This window comes from Dreissena polymorpha, chromosome 12, assembly GCF_020536995.1.
Source record: "Dreissena polymorpha isolate Duluth1 chromosome 12, UMN_Dpol_1.0, whole genome shotgun sequence".
NCBI classification, from domain to species: Eukaryota; Metazoa; Mollusca; class Bivalvia; order Myida; family Dreissenidae; genus Dreissena; species Dreissena polymorpha.
The window spans coordinates 52,592,453-52,617,030 of NC_068366.1; the positions used below are offsets into that span (position 1 = coordinate 52,592,453).

General features: G+C 33.8%; 1 protein-coding gene across 1 annotated transcript; it reads left to right on the forward strand.

Annotated features, from left to right (window-relative positions):
• Positions 1-202: 202 nt before the first annotated feature.
• LOC127853163 (cornifelin homolog) lies at positions 203-23,860 on the forward strand. The gene is made up of 4 exons (XM_052387419.1): positions 203-339; positions 1,193-1,404; positions 16,768-16,907; positions 23,445-23,860. Exons 2-4 carry the CDS (start codon positions 1,218-1,220, stop codon positions 23,535-23,537), a joined length of 420 nt encoding a protein of 139 aa, XP_052243379.1. The 5' UTR covers positions 203-339; positions 1,193-1,217; the 3' UTR covers positions 23,538-23,860.
• The last annotated feature ends 718 nt before the right edge of the window (positions 23,861-24,578 follow it).

Genomic DNA, 24,578 nt, shown 5'->3' on the forward strand with positions numbered 1-24,578 from the left:
AACTTCAACCTGTCGCTGGATATAATGCTTCAATCAATGGATCACCTCTTTTCATGCACAAATGTGTTTACGGGTTTTAATTTTAGATTTTCTTACCTGTTTTGTGAATTCCGAGCATCCATTAATTGTTTTTGTTTATGACAGAAAGGCAGCGAAGAATGAACAAATAGGCAGCATTTTGACAGAAAGGCGACCGATATATGCTTCTACACCGTGAATACATTAACCGCCCTGTAATTGCATTCCTCCAGCAAAAACAATGACGTCATTTTCATTACGTTGTTATCATGACGTCATTGCGATTTACCGCTTCTTGGAATTTTAATAGTGGACAAATCGGTAAGTCAAACTCGCAGTGTTTTTATTTAATGAACTAGATCAATTATGTCATTGTTTAAACTAATACATAAATTGAAACTATGTGAATTATTAATACTAAAATTGGACAAAAATTGACATATTGAATACATAATTCAAAGGCGTGTTTAATGTGTTCCTATCTAGGCATGTGTGATGCTTATCAGCAAAAATAACATTCGACTTTTGTTTTAAAATTCTTCAAATGAAGGGCCCTTCCACCATTCCCCAAAGGTGAAAAAAAACACTGCCTACTATTGTATTGGACATTTCTGACAAGCTCTAAAAAGAGGTATTAAAAGAACACATGAGTGGAAATGATTTTTAATTGAATCAACACATTTTTTATTGTACAAATATATCAAGGAGTGTTTACATCCACTATCATTATTAGTATTAAACCAATCGCATACTGAAAAATGATATTAGCACGGTTCTTTTTTTAATACAATTTGCAATAACCCTTGCATGACCTTTTTTAATGTTATAGCTGCAGTCAATTCTAGGATACATACCCAATTAAACAATCTTTAAATTTGTGCAGTTTTCATATGAAACATATTCCAAGGAATGTTACTCCACTATCAGTTTCATTGCCTGAAAGTGATACCAGTGAGTTTTCCATATTTGGAACCAAGGCTTTTGTTTCTTCCCCTTAGGCATACATGTTCAAATAAAAAACTTCCCTTTATTTAACTAATGGTACCCGAAATGGTATGTTAACAATATATTCCAGCATATAAGCAAATTTACTTTCCTAAGTTATATAAAATCTTTAAGGCAGTAAATTAAGCAATGCAATTCTTTCTTGGATACGCATACTTGTCTATTTCAGACGACTTGCCCACTCTTAAGTGACCATGGCAACACCCAAAACAAATCAGCCGACAGCGCAACCCTTTCAACTGCATGCACAACACTTGCAACCGCCAGCACAATACGGTCAACCAATAACTGGTCAACCTGGGTCCATGTTGGTGGGCACAGTTAAAGGTCATAGGGACTGGAACAGTGGTGCGTTCGGTTGTTGTGATGATGTCAAGTTATGTAAGTGTATTTTTACTATACTGGCATACTAGGGGCATAGTATGTTATATTAATTACACATCTTTGATTGAAAAAGAACTGCACTATCTACCATTGCATTGTCGGCTCAGAGAAAAAGTTGCATATTTATGTAAAATTGATCATTGTAAGCCTTGGTGCTACTTAAAAGTACCCTGGGTACTCTTTAAGTCTACTACAATGTACCTGGAGTCCTGAAAATACTCTTAGAGGCACCAAGCCATACCCCATGGTATGTTTTAGTATAGTTTCTATACCCAACGTACTTTGAAGTATACTTAAGAGTACCCAAAGTATGTTTAAGTCATACCTCTGTCCTGGGCCGACAATCAAAATTTTATTCCATTTACTTTGTACAATAACAAATGAAGCCATATTTATATAAAAGTTGAATTTTTTCCTTCTTTATAAAGTACAGTAAAACAGCACTTTCCTAATTGGGAAAAAAGTACAAAGTTCCCCATAGCTGTCCAAAAAATTCCCAATTGATGGTGTGTGTTTTTTAATTACAATACATGCAACATTTAGTTAGTTTCTCAATGCAGCTCTATGGCTTTAACCTAAGTAAATATAATATTGACAACTTGACACCGATGATTTATCAGTTTTAAATGAATATCCCAATGTGAGGACTCCATGACGCAAATTTTCCCAATTTTTGGGGGGTTTGCGCATATTTTTCCCTATTGGGCTGGTATCAGTAATTTTCCCAAGCGGGAGAAAAAAATCGCTGTAAACAAATTTAATGACGGACCAACACACAGATTGGAATATTGCAGGGCTTTTCACCCTTATATAACAGGGGCCCCTTCCCATTTGAAAATAAGGTCGTTTTTTCCCAAAATTGATAGAGAAATTTCCAAAATTGTAAAAAAAAAATATTACTTTTTTTTTACTTAGACATATTGGGCATCTCCCAACTTGAAAGCAATGAGCTCTATTCTGATTAAGAATGCACCACAATGTGTCTTTTAATACTGCTGCACAATGAAAAAGACCCTGCTTCAGAAACTCTTAAAAACACGCTCTTCCCAACATGAGCAGTTATCGCGCATGAAATTCCCAGATTGAAAGGCTAGGGCCTCTTCCAAATTCCCTGATGAAAAGCCCTGTATTGAGTCCCATGGAGAGGAAATACATTCTTTAAAACATTCCTTAAACATAATAAGTTACAAGTTCTTTTAGTATACATGTTTTATAATAATCATAAAATTAAAATTAATCATGATCAAAACAGTTCACATAATACTTAATCTAATTTTATCATTTCGCGAAAAAATATGGTGTTATTTCTTAACTTTTATTTAAACAATAAAAGCAATAGGAATTAATTTTATTCAACTAATCATGTCTTTTTTTTGAGTAGTAAAGAGTAAATTTTAATAATTATGTGGCCCTAATTAACCCACTGAAAAGTCTTAAAAACTATGTAGTTTTCCCTTATTAAGTCAAAACTAACACCATCTTTTTTTTCCCTCAATCAGTATTTATGGGTATTAAAGGGATATTTTTTCCTAAATCAGTATAAACAATATTTTTTCCCAAACAAATAGGCTTACTCGTAACTCCACAAAATTGAGAAGAGAATAACCGCTGTCTGCATAACGTGAAAAACAATATAAAAAGCAGAATATGCATATTAATCTTTCTATACACATCTCCACTAACAAATAAATCAAACCATCTTTGTCCTTTTAGATGATAATCTTTTAAAATGTATTTTTAATATATTTCTTTATTAGAAGTTGATAGCTTAAAAAATATGTTTCCTTTTTTCTAACATTTCATTTAGTTTAATGTCAATATAGCCCGTTCAGCCTAATTTGTAACTCTTTCTTTTTTTAGTCAAATGTCAATTTGTTTTTGTCTCCTTTTTATTATTGAATCACTAAGAGAGGTCATTAGTTTCGCTAATCTACTTCTTATCTTGTGTAAAAAGATTGCATAATCAGAATATTATCTTATACATGACCTCTAGGCTCACCTATTGTACATGATAAAAACAGCAGATAAATGCTGTGTATTATAGACTTGTCAATATAAAGCAGTGAAACTCCAGCTGCTGGAGCAGTATTGAATTTTCATTAAAAACAATTAGTTGGTCCTTTATTTAAGGCAAGTGACCGATTGCCCAAACAGTACAAAACAGCACAATACAGCACAATACAAACCAACATAAACACAAAATATGAATAAAGCTGGGGTCACCGCCTTGGAACGGTCAATGCAAAGCATTGGGGGTTTAAACCTGGTTATAGAACGCTCAACCTCAAACTTGGCCCAGCAATATTCATAATACATTTAAGTGTAAATAAAATTTAACGTCATAGCATTGTAAATCAAATTAAACAATAATAAAAGGGAATTAAAACGCATTCAATTTAATTACTATTTAATTACTCAATTGCATTGAAGATACAAGAGTAACAGAATTACAACTTTTTGACGAACGATCAAATAAAACTATTAACAATTGTCAACTACATTCCTTCTTTATAGAAAAGATTTGAGAATATAGAATCATATAGTAAAGTCTAACTTTTGCAATTTTTGTTTTCAAATTCAATCTAGATTGAGTTACTGCTTAATAAATTTCTGTGACAACGGTTGACTGTTCTACTATTAAAGTCATTTTAATAAGGTGTTTTTAAGTGGAAATTTCATATTTTAGTACAGTTTATAAGTTAAGTGTGCTTTAGATTACATTTTATCAAAGGAGTAAAAAAAAATGTTCAAAAGTGTGACATACTTAAAGGTGGCCAGGGTCCAAGATTTTTGACAGTTTATGACAGGGGGGGGGGGTTTATAAATGGAAATAATCTGCATGAATCATATTGGCATTGTTTTTCATGTGTCAATGGCCATGTAAAGTCATAGTTTGGTGTCATTGTCAACAATTAGCCTTTCGCTAAAAATAAAATTGAAACAGCACTGAAATATATTGATAATTTAATTCATACACATGTGTAAAGATAAGTCCCTCTTGCCTTTAAAATAAATTAACATTACAGCATAATTTTTCTCTTTTCAGACAATTATAAGTACTGGAAATCATTTTATGAGTGTATGAAAGGTCTGGAAAATTACTTCTTATTTATTAATTAGCCCTGTTGGTATATGAGATTTAGGCTTAATTTTTCCATAAGTTCATACACCACTTAAATGCAGAAAAATGCTATTCAATTCTTTTAACTCTGTTGTTTTCATGACACACTTTTCCTGTGTTAATTTATAATTAATATTTGTGTTTGTATCTGATTTGTATTCCCCGACTTCAGAGTTTTAATACACACATATTTCATTAATTCTTAAAAATAACCTTAAAAAATAATCTATTCACACTGAAATTTCATATTTGTTTCTACTAGTCATAAAGAGTGAAACATATGAAAGTGAATTTTAAACTAACTTCAAATATTCTTTAAGAGTATTTATTAGATATATATTCAAAACGTCTCCCATTTTTTAAATAAGATATAAAATCATTACTATGGCAAAAAATTAGAACCTTTTGGCAATGAAAAAATACCTTTTTCAACTCATTGTTTAGAGGAACAAAGTTCTCAGTGACTGAAAGTGACTTTAATAACTATTTAAAATTATTTCTTTATTGCATATGAAATTGAATACACTTATCATTTTAAAATTAAGTACTTTTTAAGTATATTTCCCCCAAAAAAATGTTACTTACAACCATTTGACTCTAATCAGATAGCAAATAATTATTGTTCTTAAATCATTTGATAATTTTAAAATGTTCTGGGGGACAATTTATTTTGTTTTTAATAATTAAGTTATCGCAATTGATTGTTCACTTAACATTTTCATTGCACCACAGTCAACATTTATTTAAATGACTTAAAAAATAAATATATTTTTTCAAAATGTACTTTAAAACATTAAGACAATCAACATTTCGCACACTTATATTATATAACAATTAATGTGTGCGTGTGTTTAAAAAAATCAATTAAATGTGTTAAAAGACTGGTTAATTTTTTCAACTAACTTGATCTGAATTCAAGATTGCATCTTCTATCATTATTGCAATATTTCGTCTTATTTTTGTAATTAATTGATACATTCACAATCGTTTAATGTCAGCGAGTTTTTTTATATTTATTTAGGGAAAGGGCCTGAGCTTCGACAAAACTAAAAAAAGAAAAAACTTTGCAAATTTAGCTTGAAATTTTTGGAAATTTGCATTATTTTAAATAAATTCTCTTGGAGTACGGGGCCTATATAAGGCCCTTTTTAAAGAAGGAAAAAGCCCTGGATTGTCATTGAAATTTCTTCTTGAAGTAGGAAAAAACTAATGTATGGTAAAAATAAGTAAACAAAAACGAGTTAAGCTAACCTGCATACCTTTTTTGACCCCTACCGGTGAAACCTGAGGGGACTTATGGTTTGCTCTCTGTGTGTCTGTCTGTGAGTCTGTCTGTCACACTTTTCTGGATCCTGCGATAACTTTATAAGTTCTTCATATTTTTTCATGAAACTAAAAAACAAGAACAGATGCTGATGGCAATATGGAAATTATGCACGTCATTTCATTTTGTTCCTACATCAAGAATTCTGGTTGCTATGAAAACAAATAGACTAGAAATATTGCTGAAAATGGTGGATCCTGCAATAACTTTAAAAGTTAAATATTTTTTTCATGAAACTTGAAACATGGATAGATGGCAATATGGAGATTATGCACGTCATTTCATTTTGTAAGTAAACGTCCAGAATTCTGGTTGCTATGAAAACAAATAGACTAAAAATATTGCTTAAAATTGTGGAGTTTCACCGGTAGGGGACCATATTGCTCGAACATAGTCTTGCTTATTAAAATTTTTTTTGGAAAGCCTGACCCATTTCCACTAAACAATATCATATGTGGTCAAGTAATATTTAATATTAAATGATTGACCAACTTAAGAATATGTCCCTTGAAATATAAATTATACCTAAAGAAATTACACACGCAGAACTCCAGCTCAGAGCAACAATATCCAACATAATACATTAGAGCACTATTTTAGAATGCTCAGGGCTCGACATAAACTTTTGAAGCCACTTGTCCGGTCGGACAAGTAGACCAAAATTTCACTTGTCCTGACCAAAAAGCAACTTGTCCTGACCAGTATATCTTATTCTGCTCAGTACTTTGCAAAACAATGAAATAACACAAAATGCTCAAATCATAAAGACTTTAATCGTTCAAAATACATAATTGTTTACATAATTGTAGGCAATTTCAATACAAAACAGTTCTTTTTGTTATTCTAGTCAGTTCGACTGGAATAACAGGAAAACTCGAGAATATTAATTTTTAAACATTATAATTTATACAAAGCCATAATACCTGACAAAAACTTGTGTTTTGCCACCATAAAGCAGAAAATGTTCAAAGTGATGTATATGTGCAGTACTGAACTGATATTTTGAACAACATTAACACAACTCACTGACCAAATGTTCCCAGAAAATGCCCCCTCGCCTTGGGCCATTTACAAAACAGGATTGACAAATTAATCAATATCAATTAACATTAAAATCATTCTATACATAGAGATGACGTCACTACGTTAATCGAGTTAACGCGTGACGTCACACGCACCTGCAAATTTAGACTCCGCCCACTGGTTGGCAAAAAGAGGTGGAATTCATATAAGCGCATATAGAGAAGGTTGACATAATCATCGTTTTTATTGATAATCATGAACTGTATCAGATATAATTTTACTATTTATGTCTGAATAAAACATAGGCATGCGTGGAATTTCATTTTTTGAACGATAATATTGTTGTTATTATTTGTTTTTTACTAAAAACGAGCTCTGGAGTGGAACACTATCAACCAGCTCGGTATGTGGTTACCACAAAAATCTCTACTTAACGCATCTTCACGTCCATTTTAGATACAACATTTCAGAAATGGAAATTCTTTTAGAATAAATTAAATTTAATGAAAGAACACAAATAAGGATGAAAACAAACAACAAATAGATCGCTTTTTGTTCGCAACATATAGTAACTGATTTTAACCTTAATATATCTGTACAAACTTACCTTGTTGCACAACAAACAAATTCATAAATCTAATTGTTTTATTTAATTGTGCACACCAATTTTGACACTTTTGTTTCAGCATTTCTAACCTGGCGTTTAATTGCACCGTTGTTCGTCACAAGCATATTTTCTCGTTATGATCGGAGACTGCCCAGACAATTACACAGAAAACATGCCGTTGTCATAAACATAGGGACCTATACTTTAATTGGGCCCTGCATAGACCACATGTGGCAGACTTTATGATACCTCCATGTCATCTCTTGGCATATTGAGCAGTCATATTGAGCAAGCCAAATATTAAAGCCAAAATGCGTAACATTTGCTTTAATAAATAATTTAACATATTAAAAAAAGAAGATATTTGTCCGAAACGGATTAACAGGAACATGTGTATTTATATGTTAGCCAGTTTTATCATAATAATACAGTGCTTTATAACTTTAAATTTAAAATATTGTGCAATATTGCTGGTACACAATTGATGTATTTAACGCGGGTACCGGGGCGAGGAATATAACCCGGAAATATCCGGAAAACCCGGAAATCTTAAAGGTAAAACCCGGAAAAGATATAAATGGTAATGAATGCATTATTATTCGTCCAATATTAATTATAATAATACCGTTGTAAAGAAGATCCCCCACAATTTCTAACCTTGTCAAAATATTTTATGGCAGGGTCGTAGTCGGCCTGTAAATCGCGGACAAAGTCGGCCTGTTTTAACGTTTTTTTTTACACACGCAAATGCCGTAAAGAAAACCCGGAAAAGGTAAAAGGGGTTATATAAACATTATTATTCGTCCGATATTAATTATAATGGTACCGTTGTAAAGAAGATCCTCCACAGTTTCTAACCATGTCAAAATATTTTATGGCAGGGTCGTATTCGGCCTGTAAATCGCGGACAAAATCGGCCTGTTTTAACGTTTTTTTTACACACGCAAATCCCGTAAAGAAAACCCGGAAAAAGCTAAAAGGGGTTATAAAAACATTATTATTCGTTCGATATTAATTATAATGGTACCGTTGTAAAGAAGATCCTCCACAGTTTCTAACCATATATAAAATATTTTATGGCAGGGTCGTAGTCGGCCTGTAAATTGCGGACAAAGTCGGCCTGTTTCAACGGTTTATTTACACACGCAAATGCCGTAAAGAAAACCCGGAAAAGGTAAAAGGGATTATAAAAACATTATTATTCGTCCGATATAATTAATGATAATGGTACCGTTGCCAAGAAGAACCTCCACAGTTTCTAATGATGTTAAAATATTTTATGGCAGGAACAGTGTCAACCTGTAAATCGCGGTAAAAGTTGACCAAAAAATACCGTTTTTTTTAAACAGAACAATGTCTTGAGGAAAACACGGAAAAGCTAAAAGGGGTTATAAAAACATTATTATTCGTTCGATATTAATTATAATGGTACCGTTGTAAAGAAGATCCTCCACAGTTTCTAACCATATATAAAATATTTTATGGCAGGGTCGTAGTCGGCCTGTAAATTGCGGACAAAGTTGGCCTGTTTTAAGGGTTTTTTACACACGCAAATGCCGTAAAGAAAACCCGGAAAAGGTAAAAGGGGTTATAAAAACATTATTATTCGTCCAATATTAATTATAATAGTACCGTTGCAAAGAAGAACCTCCACAGTTTCTAATTATGTTAAAATATGTTATGGCAGTGACAGTTTCAACCTGTAAATCGCGGTAAAAGTTGACCGAAAAATACCGTTTTTTTTACACAGAACAATGTCTTGAGGAAAACACGGAAAAGCTAAAAGGGGTTATAAAAGCATCCTTTTTTCAACCGACCATACATTTTTGGTACCGTTGTTATGGTATTCTTCCCCTGTTTCTAAATATGTAAAAAATATTGTGAGAAAGCATAATATGAAATAAGGCGAACCATCAAATCGAAAATTGTTATAAATGCATTATTATTCGTCCGATGTTAATTATAATGGTACCGTTGTAAAGAAGATCATCCACAGTTATTAGCCATGTCAAAATATTTTATGGCAGGGTCAGAGTCCGCCTGTAAATCGCGGTTGAAGTCAGCCTGTTTTAACGGGGTTTTTTACACACGCAAATGCCTTAAGGAAAACCCGGAAAAGGTAAACGGGGTTATTATTGACTCGATATTAATTATAATGGTACTGTTGTATAGGAGAACCTCCACAGTTTCTAACCATGTAAAAATATTTTAAGGAAGGTTAAGAGTCAGCCTGTAAATCGCGGTAAAAGTTGGCCTATTTTAACGTTTTTTACACGCGCAAATGCCTTTGGGACTACCCGGAAAAGGTGAAAGTGGTTATACAATCATCACTTTCCCAACCGACCATACATTATTTGATACCATTGTAATGGTGTTCTTCCACCGTTTGTAAATATGACTGTAAAAGCATTATTATTCGTTCGTTGTAAAGAGAATCCTCTACGGTTTCTAAACAATGTACGAAAATCAGATTGCCACTTTTATAAGCGTCCGAAGTTGACACAAAAATTGGTGAATTCATATGCTACCTAAATATGTTTACCGTAAAGTCCGGAAAAAATTAAAAGTGAGTATAAAAGCCATGTTATACTTTCCATATGAATTATAATAATATCTTAGTAGAGGGGCTCTCTAAGGTTTGTAATACATGTAACAACAGTGTTGTAAAATTTAAATTGAGCACTCTTGTTAGCGTCCAAAGTTGGTATAAGTTCTATGATTTATAATGCCTAATTATGTTTTGCGTAAAGTTCGGAAAAGATTAAAGTGATTATAAATGCAATATTTTTCCACCCACTGGAAATAAAATAATATTGTTGTAAAGGAACTTTTATGACGTTCCAAAAATATGCCAAAGATTTTTTTCAATATCAGACATGCGCTGTAGGTTGGTATAAGTTGTTTGATTTTCCTACCTACCAAATTATGACACTTTCTGTTTTGAAGATACAGTTTTAAAGCGAAAAATAGTTGTTTGTTTTGTAACCCGACCCTACGTGTTTTTTCTTGCCGACCCTAAGATTTTGTTTCGAGTATTTAAATTCGATTTCTGTGCAACACGCTTTTCTTTTGACATGCATATTACCGGGATATAAGGCACCCGAACCAAAACCCTACCGTCATTTTCATAGGGGCGGGCAAATGTAAACTCGGCAATTTAGTGAAAAGATTGTACGTTCTTGCAGTGCACGTGACACCATCATGAAACCAAGCAATCACAATGGATAAACAATATTTGCGTAAAATAAATTAAATAAATATATATATTTATCATAAAATGCTAGATTGTTACATGTATCACTCCTTATTACTTGTTAAGAGATTTCAATATACATGCAAAGACAGTTCAATTTGCACAAGATGCAGGTTTTATTTCCATTTGTATATTCAAATTTATTAATATTGTAATTCAATGGAAACGAAACGAACATTCATTCTATGGAAAAGAAAATTACCACAACATTTAACGAGTGTAATGTATTCCGTTTTTTATGGCTTTGTTTTATAATTGATTAAATGCGCCTCTTATAATGCACTTTCGATCGCTGATGAACAATAACAATATCCACACCGTTTATAGTTATAATCAAATTAATATATGTTTTATAAGTTTGAAATATCATTTTTTAAAGTCTTACTTTACAAAACAATACGGCTAATTTATTGTTTTGTTGTGTGGTATTGTCAGTTTTTAGTCTTCCGACCACGTTTACTCTGATACTAATAACTAATTTGTATTTTATAAAGAGGAAATTAGATATATGAATATACATTTATTGGTACTAAATATGATATATTTGCACTATTGTTTAAGAGTTCTAATGTTAATTTCGGATTTTTTATCGTTTAATTGACTAAACAAAAGCCCCTTACAAATGATTTACGTGTCTATAACCAGTGTTTTTGCCAACCAGACAGTGCGCATGCGCGGAAAATCCCGAATGTAAACAATAACAATTAACTCGTCTATTGTCTGTAAGATGGGTGTGTACCGGTGTCATAAAATGCATATTCTTTACAAGGGAGAATATTCTTGTTATCTTGGCAAAGAAAAATGTTATGGGTTGCTTCCCTTGTGAACAGTACAGTGTAGTATCACATGGTACTATCGGAATATCTCGCGCTTTGTCGTTTAAGCGTGAACAAAATATAACAGGCCTCGACACTAACTTTTTGCTCAACAAGCCCATTCGGGCTAGTAAATGCAGAACCTACTAGCCCTGACCAATCTTTCATGTGCGCTGACCCAAGCATTTTAATAACATTTTTTTACATAGACTGCTAAAATAAACCATGGTTGCCGTCTGACAAATAATCGTAAGTCAGTGGATCTTAAATGTCGCAAAATAACGAGTTACGGTAGTCGAAAAATTGTACAGGGTTAACTCCCTTTAAGTTGTATACTAAAAGCCGGGATCGACCTTTAATATTAGTTTTGTTAATTGAATTGCGTAAAAAAAGATTGTCTAAACACTTCTAATCAATCAAACAAATTAAAGTTATTTAAAATTGATAAATGACTAATAATTTTAATGTAACTTTGTATAAATGTCGAGTTTGGTAACTTCATCGATATCTGAGGATCCTGGGCGATCCCGGCTTTTAGTTTAAAATGTATTTTTATCTAGAAAACACGTCACTTGGAGGAAACCAATGAAAAAACTTATTTAGCGGAATTCCGTTAAAAACTAGAGCTTTGTCACAGACGTGACAAATACCCCCACATGCCTCTTTTACACAGAATATTTTGCATGTTGTCTTAAAAAAAAACAGCGTACACCATGCTCAATGTTTAAAATGCACTAAGTGACCCCGTGACCTAGTTTTTGACTCGGCATGGCCCATGTTCGAACTTGACCCACACATCATCTAGATACAACTTCTGACCAAGTGTGGTGAAGATCGGATAAAAACTACTTGAATTAGAGAGCACAAACCATGCTAAATGTGTAAAATGTACTAAGTGACCCCGTGACATAGTTTTTCATCTGGCATGGCCCATGTTCGAACTTGGCCTTAAAATCATCTAGATAAAACTTCTGACCAAGTTTGGTGAAAATCGGGTGAAAACTACTTGAATTAGAGAGCCAACACCATGCTGAATGTTAAAAAACGCACTAAGTGACCCCATGACCTAGTTTTTGGCCCGACATGGCCCATGTTTAAACTTGGCATAGAGATAATCTAGATAAAACTTCTGACCAAGTTTGGTGAAGATCGGATGAAAACTACTTGAATTAGAGAGCGGACACCAAGCTCAATGTTTAAAACGCACTAAGTGACCCCGTGACCTAGTTTTAACCTGCCATGACCCATGTTCAAACTTGGCCTAGACATCATCTAGATACAATTTCTGACCAAAATTGGTTAAGCTCGGATGAAAACAACTTGAATTAGAGAGCGGACACTTAATACCGACAGACCGACCGCAGACAAGCTCACTCCTATATACCCCCCTTAACTTCGTTTGTGGGGGTATAAATTTGTACTGACGTGTTTTCTCGATAAAAATACGTTCCAAATCTATGTCAAGATATGATCGGTTAAAAAGCGTTTGTTGTCTCCGACTTCACTCTGGGAATTAATTGTCATCTGATCGTACTGTAATGTATTATGATTTTTACATCTTTGAAAAGCTTATTTAAAATGCAGTTTATTAATATAGAACACATAATCCCGCCCATAATACACACGAACGGTCGCGCATGTTCCTGGGACGTTGGCTAGCCCGGACCTAGGTACTGGCAGTGAATGTCTTTCGGACATGCCTAAGTGTCGAGGCCTGTATAATCGAAAACGTTTTGTGGTAACTCGACAGAAATAACGGATTTAAAGGCATTTTTTCTAACTCATGAAATTATAACGACCACTTGTCCCGTCGGACTAGCAAACTCTTTATTTACTTGTCCGGACTAACAATTTGGTTGTCCCGGACAGTCGGAAAACCGTTAATGTTGAGCCCTGATGCTGTTTCATACAATGCTAAGATGCTAATAATCATAAGAGTAGCATATGAGCAGAGATGTCTCTGAAGGTTGGCACAAGAAGTTTGCTTTTTCACTCCTTTATCAGGAAAATGCCACAACCAAAATATATAATGTTATGATTGAATATAAATACCTTATTGACTTTGCAGCATGATTATATATAGCCGTGCTCTGTGAAAAGGGGGTTTAATGCATATGCGAAAAGTATCTTCCCAGATTAGCCTGTGTAGTCTGCACAGGCTAATCAGGGACGCATGTGCAGTCTGCACAGGCTGATCAGGGACAAGGCCGGACAACACTTTCTACTTTTATGATATTTTTCGTTTAAATAAAGTCTCTTCTTAGAAAAAATCCAGTTTAGGCGGAAAGTCTCATCCCTGTTTAGCCTGCGCTAACTGCACAGGCTAATCTGGGAGGACACTTTATGCATATGCATTAAACTCCCTTTTCACAGAGCACGGCTCATATAAATTAATACCACTTCTGCTCCAACAACCAAATATCCCAAGGACATTAAAAAGATATTACAGTATTTGACATGGGGGACATACTTATTATTTGAAAACTGTACAAAAGCAACAAAGAGTATTAAAGTTTGTCTAAAATCATATATGCAATGTGAGTGTTGACAAGATAGCTGTCTTAGGCTATTATCCTTTCTCGATTAACATTTACTTACACCATTTTTGTTGTTTTTATTAAGTTTAACAGATCAATCTGCTAGAAATTTTTCCAACTCAAGCATCCACCAAAAGTGCTTCTGCTACCTTGGTTATAAAAGGGCAGGGTACTAATTTGTCAAAATAGGACTTTCACACACGTTTTCATATTATCTCTTTGGCATAATTTCAATACAGCATGTTATGTATGTATCTTTTTACATGTTTTTTCATTTTAAAAATTGTTTCTATAATTAGTTAAACATTTAAATGTGGAAATTTAATTAATTTATTGAAACTTCAAATAAAATTCCTGTTTGATGACGTTATCAGATTAAAAAAAACATGTAACAGTAGCCTACTTAGCTATGGGCCCCTCCTGCAGGCCAATCTTTGCAATCTTTGACCGGGGGGGGGGGGCCAACCAAGGTGTGGGAGGGGTCTTCCCTCCCTATTTTTTTTTATTTTTGCACTTTTCGAGGTGAATTTTAATGCTTAACAAAACTTATTTTGTAATATAATTTTATGGAATATAACAAGTAAATAAGCACCTTTCTGAAGTCTAAAGCTTTTAGTATTGGTGTGAACAGCATGCTTTTCAGAAATGTATGCTATTAATGTCAGGGCCCTTGCTTCATTTTGGGGGATTGGGGCCGGGACCCCTAGAGGGGGGAACTTCGCGTCGTTTTGGGTGAAAAGGGGAATTTTAGAAGATCTTTTCACCAACCATTCAACACTTAAAATTGCTATATTGTTATGTAATTTACATAAATAAACATTTAATCAAAGGTTAATAGCACGATACCAGCTGGCAACATAGGTATAAACCTTTGAAAATCAAAAGCCTTTAAAATAAATGTATCATAAAGTATGACTGACATATAACCATAATACTATTTTCTCTTTGAATTCAAGCCTCCTCTAAAGTTTCAAAATAAATTCCTAATAAAATGTTTATCATTTACGACAAAGTTTTACTTTTACCACCATCAACACAGATAAACCATCAAAATTGTCAACAACTGTGGCATTAGATTGGACCTTGCAACTTTTTATATAACAACCATTTTCCGTAGGATTTTTTTCCGAAACTATATGAGATATTGAGCTGATTTTTGGCATGCGAGTCTACCTACATGACCGAAAGATTAAGTGTGAAATTCGTTCCGGCCCATTGATATTTGGCGAAGTTATTGGCCTTGGACTTAAATTTTTCACTATAATAACCGTTTTCCTGAGGGTTTTTTAGCAACTCTTTCAGATATTAAGCTGATTATTATTCCTCTGGTAGGGTGGCATATGGCAGTTGGACTTCCGTCCGTCTGTCCGGCATTTCATTATCCAGATTTTTTCAAAATGGTTTAAGATATTGACCTGATATTTGGTGTGTGAGTCTGCTTACAAGACTTTCGGATGAAGTATGACTTTCATTCCGGTCCATTGATTTTTTGGCTAAGTTATGGGCCTCGGACTTTGACAAAGAATCTTGCTGGTTCAAAGTAATGAATAATTTTCCATATCACCTCTCTATTTGCTTCCAACATTATTTGTTTTTCACAAATTATTAACGTCAGCAATATCCAAGCCTACAACCTCCTGTATCTTTGGCTTCCATTTGCTGCATCTCTTTCCTTAGTCAATCAAAACGTGTTACATCAACCATTGATAGAAGCATTCATTATCACAAGGGCTCTGATATGGGATTTGTTTACAAGGCCATAAGAAAACATTGCCTAGCGGCTTATCTCCACTTGCGAGTAAAATAGCGCTAATCCTTTTGTTAATCAGGGACAATAAAACACATCTCCTCTTTTGTATTGAGGGGAAGTGTACTGTAGGCCCTTTCCTGAGAGAAAAAATGCAGTAGGTCCATTATTTAAAAAATCCTAACTTGACAGCCAGCTGGGGTGGGGGGCCCCATGGGCCCCTCCCTGCGTACAGGCCTGGTAGGGGTCAAAGGGGGGCATAAGAGCTGGACATTGAAATTTAAGGCCTTCCTGGGGCACTGCAACAAAATGATAGGGGCATTTAAGCATCATGATCCCTGGAATTAACCAATGGAATTTGACCAACATGTAAACCTCTCCCAGTCTGGTGTGGACCAATCTAGTCAGCTATAAAGTCATACAAGATTTTGCAGTCTCAAAAGGGGACATGGTAGCTCCTGTCCAGTCTTTGGAAATATGGAGGCTCAGCCAGGCTGGTCTTGAGCAATGCTGGTGACATAAGTCCCATTTTTGCATGGTGCAGCTCAATTTACAAAATATTGTTAAACTGGATAAAGCAAATGGCTTTCATGGAGTTGCACTTGCTTATCGGGGATGCAGATTGCGCCTTGTATTGGAACAAGCTTAATTCATCATGTTATTGAACTTCTAGTGCATTGAATTCTTGGAATAAAATAAAGTAAATTCTTATTACCATATTTGGTAAGTTAAACTAATTGTGCAATCGGTATTCTTGGAGGTTCTATTAGTACTAATATCAGTATCTATTGAATGCCTTGACTTGTTGTTAGTGTTTCCATATTATACATATAAAACGAAGCCACAAATCTTGCATAATTTTGATATACACTTCGCTAAACTTAATATGTATTTGTAGGCTCATGATAAAGACATATTTTCTCTTGTTTTCAGGCTTTCTTACATGGTTTTGCTACTCATGCATGGTGTGCCAGATATCTAAGAAACTTGGGGACTGTCCATTAATGCCGTTTTGTGTACCCGGAAGTGAGGTAGTAATGCGAGCTCGTGTCCGCACTTTGGGTGGTATTCGGGTATGTATATTTCAATTACCGGAGTCAAGATACCATGTTAAAAAAATATCATATCTTAGAATACTAAATCCTTACCTTATAATTTCATTTTAAGTTGAGAATTGCAATTTCCTCAATTTGAAAAATAAAACAATAATTATCTTTAAAAAACGATATTGTTCGTTTATCCGGACTTTGAAAAAAAGAAACAATTTTAATTGATGTTGTTTAATTTTAAACAAAGATTTAAGTATTGTTGTGTTATTTTTTCACTTAATAGTTGTATATACACCTTATGAAATGTTTGTTTATGAAGTTCACGTATATTTGTATATTAAACCAATAATAGTGTTCGTAGATACATATTTTACTATGTGAGATCACATCCTTTATAATGTGTCCTCACATATTTATGATGAATTTATTTCTTTGTTATCGAAACATATCGTATGTTCATATTAAATTAAGACGCATTTTTCTTTCCACGCATTCAAATAACACTGTTACATTCGCTTTACGGAAAACTTGTCTTATGGCATATACGCTTTCCCTTAAATTTGTGTTATTTGATATGCTGGTATTGAAAGCAATACAATGTTGTCAACATAAGGCGTTTATTGATAGTACATTCTGTCTTCCCCTGATAATTTACTGTCCCAGCCTTTACCCTGAGGTTTTGGGGATGAAATTTACTGGTAATGGGTGATTGTAACAGGGCCAAAATGTGTCTGCTCTTCCTACACTGAACAGTGCTACATTCTATACTTCAATCCAAGCGCTGAAGGCACTGAATTTCGCCGCTATTGCATAATCGTAGACACAACTCAGTTTTCAAAATTATGGTATAGCTTTTTATATCGCAAGTTTGAAATAAACACAACCGATTCAAATTTATAAAGAGTGTGTCTTAATGCACATGTTGAGAATGTGTGTGCACTATTTATCCTCATGTTTATGTTATAGATATGACTTAGACAAAATAACAACAATATCATATTGATCTGACATAACGGCCCTACTTATTTATAAAACTTGAACGCTTTCCCTATGCAATACAAACAAAACTGTTGCCATAACGTAACATCTAAAATTTGAGAAAAATATTCATTTAGGCTTCATTATTTTTGAAATCACCCATGTGTGTTTGATAATTTAAATCTAATCCAATTGTTCCCAATGTTTACATATTTTGTTATACAAACAAACGAACAGAAACAATCATACATTAACAATAATTTGATAAATGAAACCCTTAGCAATAACTAATGGTACCGGTAATATAAATGCCACATGATGTCTTAACCACGGGAAGCCGTCCTGGCCCTGTGCTGACAATAGAGGTCGCACGTTATCACGCAAGTAGTCGCGCCGTGTATTACATCCCAGTGGGCACCCAACGCTGCAGCAACTTTGTATTTAGGTTGCATTCAAACGTTGCAATTTAGGTTGCATTTAAACGTTGCAGTATTTTTATATTTAACTGTTATATTTTACTTATCATAAAAACAAAACACAAATTTCTGTCTATCTCTGTTTACTTCAGAGTATATTATAGGCAGATCTGGACATTGTCGAGTCCGTTTCCTGTGAAGAACCAGTACATGGTGTTTATGTAGGAGATTATTGGCGTCGCACTGAAGTGCGGCGACTAGTATGTAATACGTTTTATTTTTGCTTATGGAAGGAGAAGTTATTTTACGGATCTATGTATATATTTTGCTGTCACAATATCTTGCATAGTGGTGATTTTTTGTGTAAATTATTGTAAATAAGTACTGCATTTGTGCCTATTACATTGACTACAACATTTATTGCCAATAATGCAAAGCTAATTCTTTTAATTAATAACTGATCACAGGGACTGGGCAATAATAAAAGATCACAGGTACTGGGCAAATACGCGAACCGGTGAAACTTTCTGGTTTTGTATAAAAACAAAACTTCTATGTTCCACTATCATAGCAACCACCTAGTTACTAATAAAGGCGCGACACGCATTATTAATTGCAATTATGAGTATTGATAAAGAAAGCAGCCGCTTTTCAATGAGTAGCACCATCACAGCACCCCAGTCTCATTACTATCAAGTCCTCCTACAGGTTTTATTTTTAGAACCAGATATAGAAGGCCGCAGGCCTCATCCGTATCTTGCCAGTGGTATGGACCCTTTGGTATGGACCTTTAACCTCGCTCACCATCCAGCATTTAAACTTCCGGGTTTACATTTAAACCGACTATTAATAGCTTATTTATATCTTAGTTAGAAGGTGATTTTTCAAGCGGTTCCGTAGTGTAGTGGTTACACGCTCGCTTCACATGTGAGAGGCCCAAGGTTCGAGCCCCAGTAGAATCAAATTATTTTATTTGTGTTCAATGTTAACTTTTTGTTTTGATGTAGACATTTTAGTTTAAGTAAATATGCTGTTTTATTGTAACCATTTTTTGTTTTTATTATGCCCATGAATTATATGGGTTCGTAAACACATTAAAACTTTTACAGTGTTTTCATATCAATGAGTACTCAACCCCTATCGTAAATGAGCAACGTAAGAATAAGTTCAGAATCATCTCCCCTTGAAGTTGAGAAAAATATATAATTACGCTTACAAGATGAAGCAGATTTTTTAAAGCCTACACAGTTCTGTTCCATTAATGAAAACTGCACACGGATGCCAGTAAAAAAAAAGAAAACCAATGTAAATGAAATGAACTATGAAATATTTGGGGGTTATAACACAACATCATAGAAAATGGTTATTTTGGAGTTATAACACAAAATCATAGATAATGGTTATACCAGTATCTTTTTCTATTTTGTTTAAAATAATCAGCCAATATATTAATATTTACAGTAGAAAAAAATCGTTCCATGTAACTTCATTGAGTGCCTTTTACACTGAAATTCCGGACGCCTAATGAGATAGTCCAACTTGTTGCCGCTATCAAAATTTAGCTACTTTTTGGTAATATTTGGAGCGTACAACGGGGGCAAGATCAAAACAATGGTGGAAAGTTTTCCTTCTTTGTCTATATTGTTGCGCAAGTATTTTGTGCGCAACATTTAAGCCCCGATAGCAGACGACAGTTAATATCAACGGATTGCAATAATATTTACATACATGTGTAGATAATTCATTTTTCTATAATGTTCCGTAAGAATTATGTTATGATACTTTGAATTTTGCACGCCTGAGCAATTTAAAGCCAACCACTATTCAAATTTTCAATATCTCTCGATCCGCTCGCTTTGTAGATATTTATCGATATTAAACACAGCCTCGATGTAAACCATGTGGTTCAAACGTGAAGAATAAACGGCGGAAAACACAGTCTGCGTTCGTCTGTTGTAAGCGCAGAGCGTGATATAGTAAAGCGATGTTATACTTTTCTGCATTAATTGAGCTTTGTTGATTTTTTCTTAAATGACAATTACAAGTGTGCAAGTTCTGAAATAAATAGCATCTTTTATTTGTATACGGTACATAAATAATAGTGAATGATACAAATCGTACAGTATACCGTCCTATGTAACGTAGAATGTAAGTACATACAATTACACAGGCAGAGGTGTGAAAAAGACATGCATTAAAAGTTGCTGAAACTAAGAATTGTGAATAGAAACTGCACCATATCTGTTTTGAACATATGCTTATTAAATCGACAAAGATGAGCATTCTAGATCTACTTAGGTTAAAGTCGGTGTTAAAAGCTCATGTTAAATAAAATTTACATGTACACCGTAATGCCTTCTTCTGATTGGGTCATATTTAAATCTGTTTCATAGCATGGCGAGTTAAGCAGAAGTTTAACTGAAGAATGTATGCCTTTCTTACTTCAATTCGACGATATTTGAGGTAAAAATGGACTTCTGAACTAAAACATTGCTCGAGTAGGAATCGAACCAACCAACTCACGATCGCTAGGCAGACACCTCATCTACTACACCACGGCGCCATTTGAAAGTTTCAGCAAATTTTGTTAACTTAAACTTGAACAATGGATTTTATTCATAAAAAAAAAAGAATTTCTAAAATTTACAAGAAATCATCTTTTCATTCATGCGATGCAGGCACAGGCAGCAGTATCATAAATGTGACCCCCCCCCGGACCCTACCCCCCCCCCCCCCACCGAGCTTACCCCAGGGGTTCCAGATTGTTAAATGTACACCTATTGTATATGGTGTGATTTTTCAACAACGAATATTGACAAAAATACACTGTTTGAAAAAATAACCCTCGTATAGGTATTATATTTTTTTAACTGTGTTTTTTGTCAATATTCGTTGTTGAAAAGTTCAACTATACACAATAGGTGTACATTTAACAATCTGGAACCCCTAGGGTAAGCTCGGGGGTGTGTAGGGTCCGGGAGGGGGGGCAAATTTATGATACTGCTGCCTGTGGATGCAGGAACTGTATCATTATAAAGTACCGGTACTGTAAACCTACCACTCGTTTCTTGAAGAGGGATGTGTTTTTTATTAACATATATACTTCAATTTCGAATTTTACTAGTAATTTTCTGGTTATCCCTCCGACTATCGCTCTACGCACAAACATTCACACTGGCCGGCAAAACACAACAAAGACCGGAAATCGATGCCTCGCGATACTGAATTCAAGGGTGGAAACTGCAGAAAAAAACTGCAGACGCTAAAAGAGTGCACAATTACCTAGAATCAACGTGTTTGCAACATCCTTCGCAAACGCTCGACCGACGTTTCGCGTGCAGCGTTGCAGAAAAGTTCGGAAGTGGTTACTAATTTCGCGACCAGAATGCAACGTTTCTGAAACGTCCTTGCAAAGTTATATTGAAACGTCCTGGTAATGTTTTGTATGCAACGTTATGGCAACGTTTAGTAATGGTTGCCGACGTTGCGACCTAAATATTACGCTTCAGCAACGTTCGAAAAACGTTTGATGCCCACTGGGATTAGGGAGAAAAGTAGCCCATAAGTTTATTTCCATGGCAGTAGCTCCGCTATTATTTGGTTACTATTTTAGCAAAGCATACACTGTGAACGAGAAAAACACTTAATTTTAATGTTCAAACATTTATTATAACAACATTAAGATTTGAAACGAAATCTTAATGGGGAAATATTTTTTTAATTAGTTCAACGAAAAAATGCTAAACAGAAATCAGTTTGCGTTTCCGTATTTAGTTTTTGATTTATCGTAATATAATCAATTATTTTGATTCTTGTATTTCTTTGGTGTGTTGCAAAACGACGGTATATACACGGATCACAATAAGTAATTAATTTATATTTCTGATTAAACATTACATTAAAAAAAAATAATAATTGTAAACTACTCTAGTATGGGGTTCTGAATTTGTGTCGGTTAAGTTGATTGTAAAGTCACACGTTGTTTTTTTTTTCGTTTGGACCTGCAGTTTCCACTTAATTATAGCACTTTTCGGTATAAAGTTTGCAAAGATTGAGAACTCTTACAAATTATTATCACGAATTCTTCGTGATATTTTTCTCGACTTAACTATCTGTATTTCTAAAGCTCGTATTAAATGTCTTCTTACGTTGTTTTAAGTTAACCAACAACAATACATCGAATGTCATAAATATGTTGACGAAACACTGAAGTATGAAAAAGTCTCCGAGGGCACCAATGAGTCAGTTTGAAAGTCGTGTTTGATAAAAGCAACTTGAATGGGATGAAATCAGTTTTATCAGTGTTCATTGATATTGAGTTATTTTAACATAGAATACAGTTTATGAATATATTTATTCGGTAGTGCAATTCAAGAAAATTTGTTTTTACTCGTTTGCCCTCGTTAGATTCAAGACCGACACTTTCTGTTATTGTGCCGTACCCGATGACCAGAAAATTTAATAAAATTTCCAGGACAGTTTTAGGTAAAGTATTTTTCGGAAAACAACGTTACGTCAATGTATGGCGTTGACGTCACCTCATTTGTCATGTGAACATAGTTTTTTCTAGGCCTGGCGATAATTGCCAAAGACGACCGAATATCTGTATTGACAGAAACAGTAGTAGTAGGCTATTACTATGATATAGAAACATAAACGCTATTGGGGGATATGGCTTTTCGTATTTGATTGTTAAATACAGTGTATCATTGTGTCAGAAAACGGATAGGTATATCATAAAATACTGTATTTAGAATACGTCTTTGCTATTTTTACTCCATGAATATAGCTTATGCTGATATTTTGATTCTAATTAGCCTATGTTTGTCCATGAATTCTTTAATAGCCATGTATGGTGAAACTTTTCCGTTACTGGTAACTTTTTGTATTATTTATTTTCAAAAATAATTAGTAAACGAAAAAGAAACTCATTTTATAACACTGTTGCGTTTGATATACACATATGGAAGGGGAAGGAAAACAGTTTCATATTACTGGAAACGTATCCTCTTAAACAATAAAAATAACCATCATTTATATTAGTAAACAAAACTTGTGCAGAAAACGACATAAAAAGCTGTTAAAGACGAAGTATATCGTTTGTTTGATTATTTGAAGTTAAGATTGATTTTTATCAGCATGATTATTAAGATTTTTTTTATTTAAGGGAACGGTATGCAACGATTGCCTAACGACCACGTTCTGCCCATTTTGCACTGTCTGCCAAATGAAGCGGGAAATGGACGCCATGGGCATATAGGCGGGTCCCACGAGCCAAAAGCGAAATAGAAACACTAAAACCTTTCACCAATAAAATATTATTAGCTCAAAAATAATGTATGTAAATAAACTGCTCTATGTTTTAAATCTGTAATATTGTACAATGTTATTTTCGATTAAAAATAAAATATGAGCACGGTTTTCTGTCTGAGACGAAGTTGAATAATTTATGACGTTTTTTTTATTCTACGAAAAAAAGAAATTTTCAATAAGCTGTTTTGTATCGACCAATTCACATATTCATGTGAATAAATTCAATAGAGGTTACAAAGTCATATAATCGTCAAATAAAAAACGATATTGTGTAAATTAATTAGTTTCAAACATGATCTAAGAAATACACTGTATTTTCCTGTTATGTGCTCATAATTAACGTTTCTTAATTCAATAATAACGACATGCTTATCTCTTTCTATACTAGAAAATGAGCATGTATACAATTATAGTTTATAATGCATATTTTGTATTCATTGAATTCATAAACTCGCTTATTTTACAAATTATTATCAGATCATTGCGATCTTATAATAATTTGTAAAATATTATCGCGTTTGTAATTATTGTTTTTTATCATATTAAATATTTAAAATAATATTCACTGTTTTATTTAAACCAATACACATGTACGCTAAAAGACAAAATATGTTTGTGACCGTTGATTTCCTGAACAATTAAATAATATAATTGAACAAAACACGTTATTAATCTTAAAAAACAACAACGTATTATTGCCAAAAACATTATAATTTTCCGCTTTAAATCACAACAGCAGATTTCCATGCAATTACGTGATGCAGCCGTTTGATCTACATGAAAATATTATACAGGGTGCAGAACCTATGGGGTTTCCCGGGTTTTACACACGGGCTGGACAGAATAAAAACACACCGTTAAGAACTTTATTTTTGCAAATATCTCAAGTTATTGAAATGCATTTGCAAAAATCGGTAGTGCATGAAAGACAGTTTTTCTTGCAGTTTGTGTCGATATTTTAAGGTATAAGAATAAATCCTTGAATACG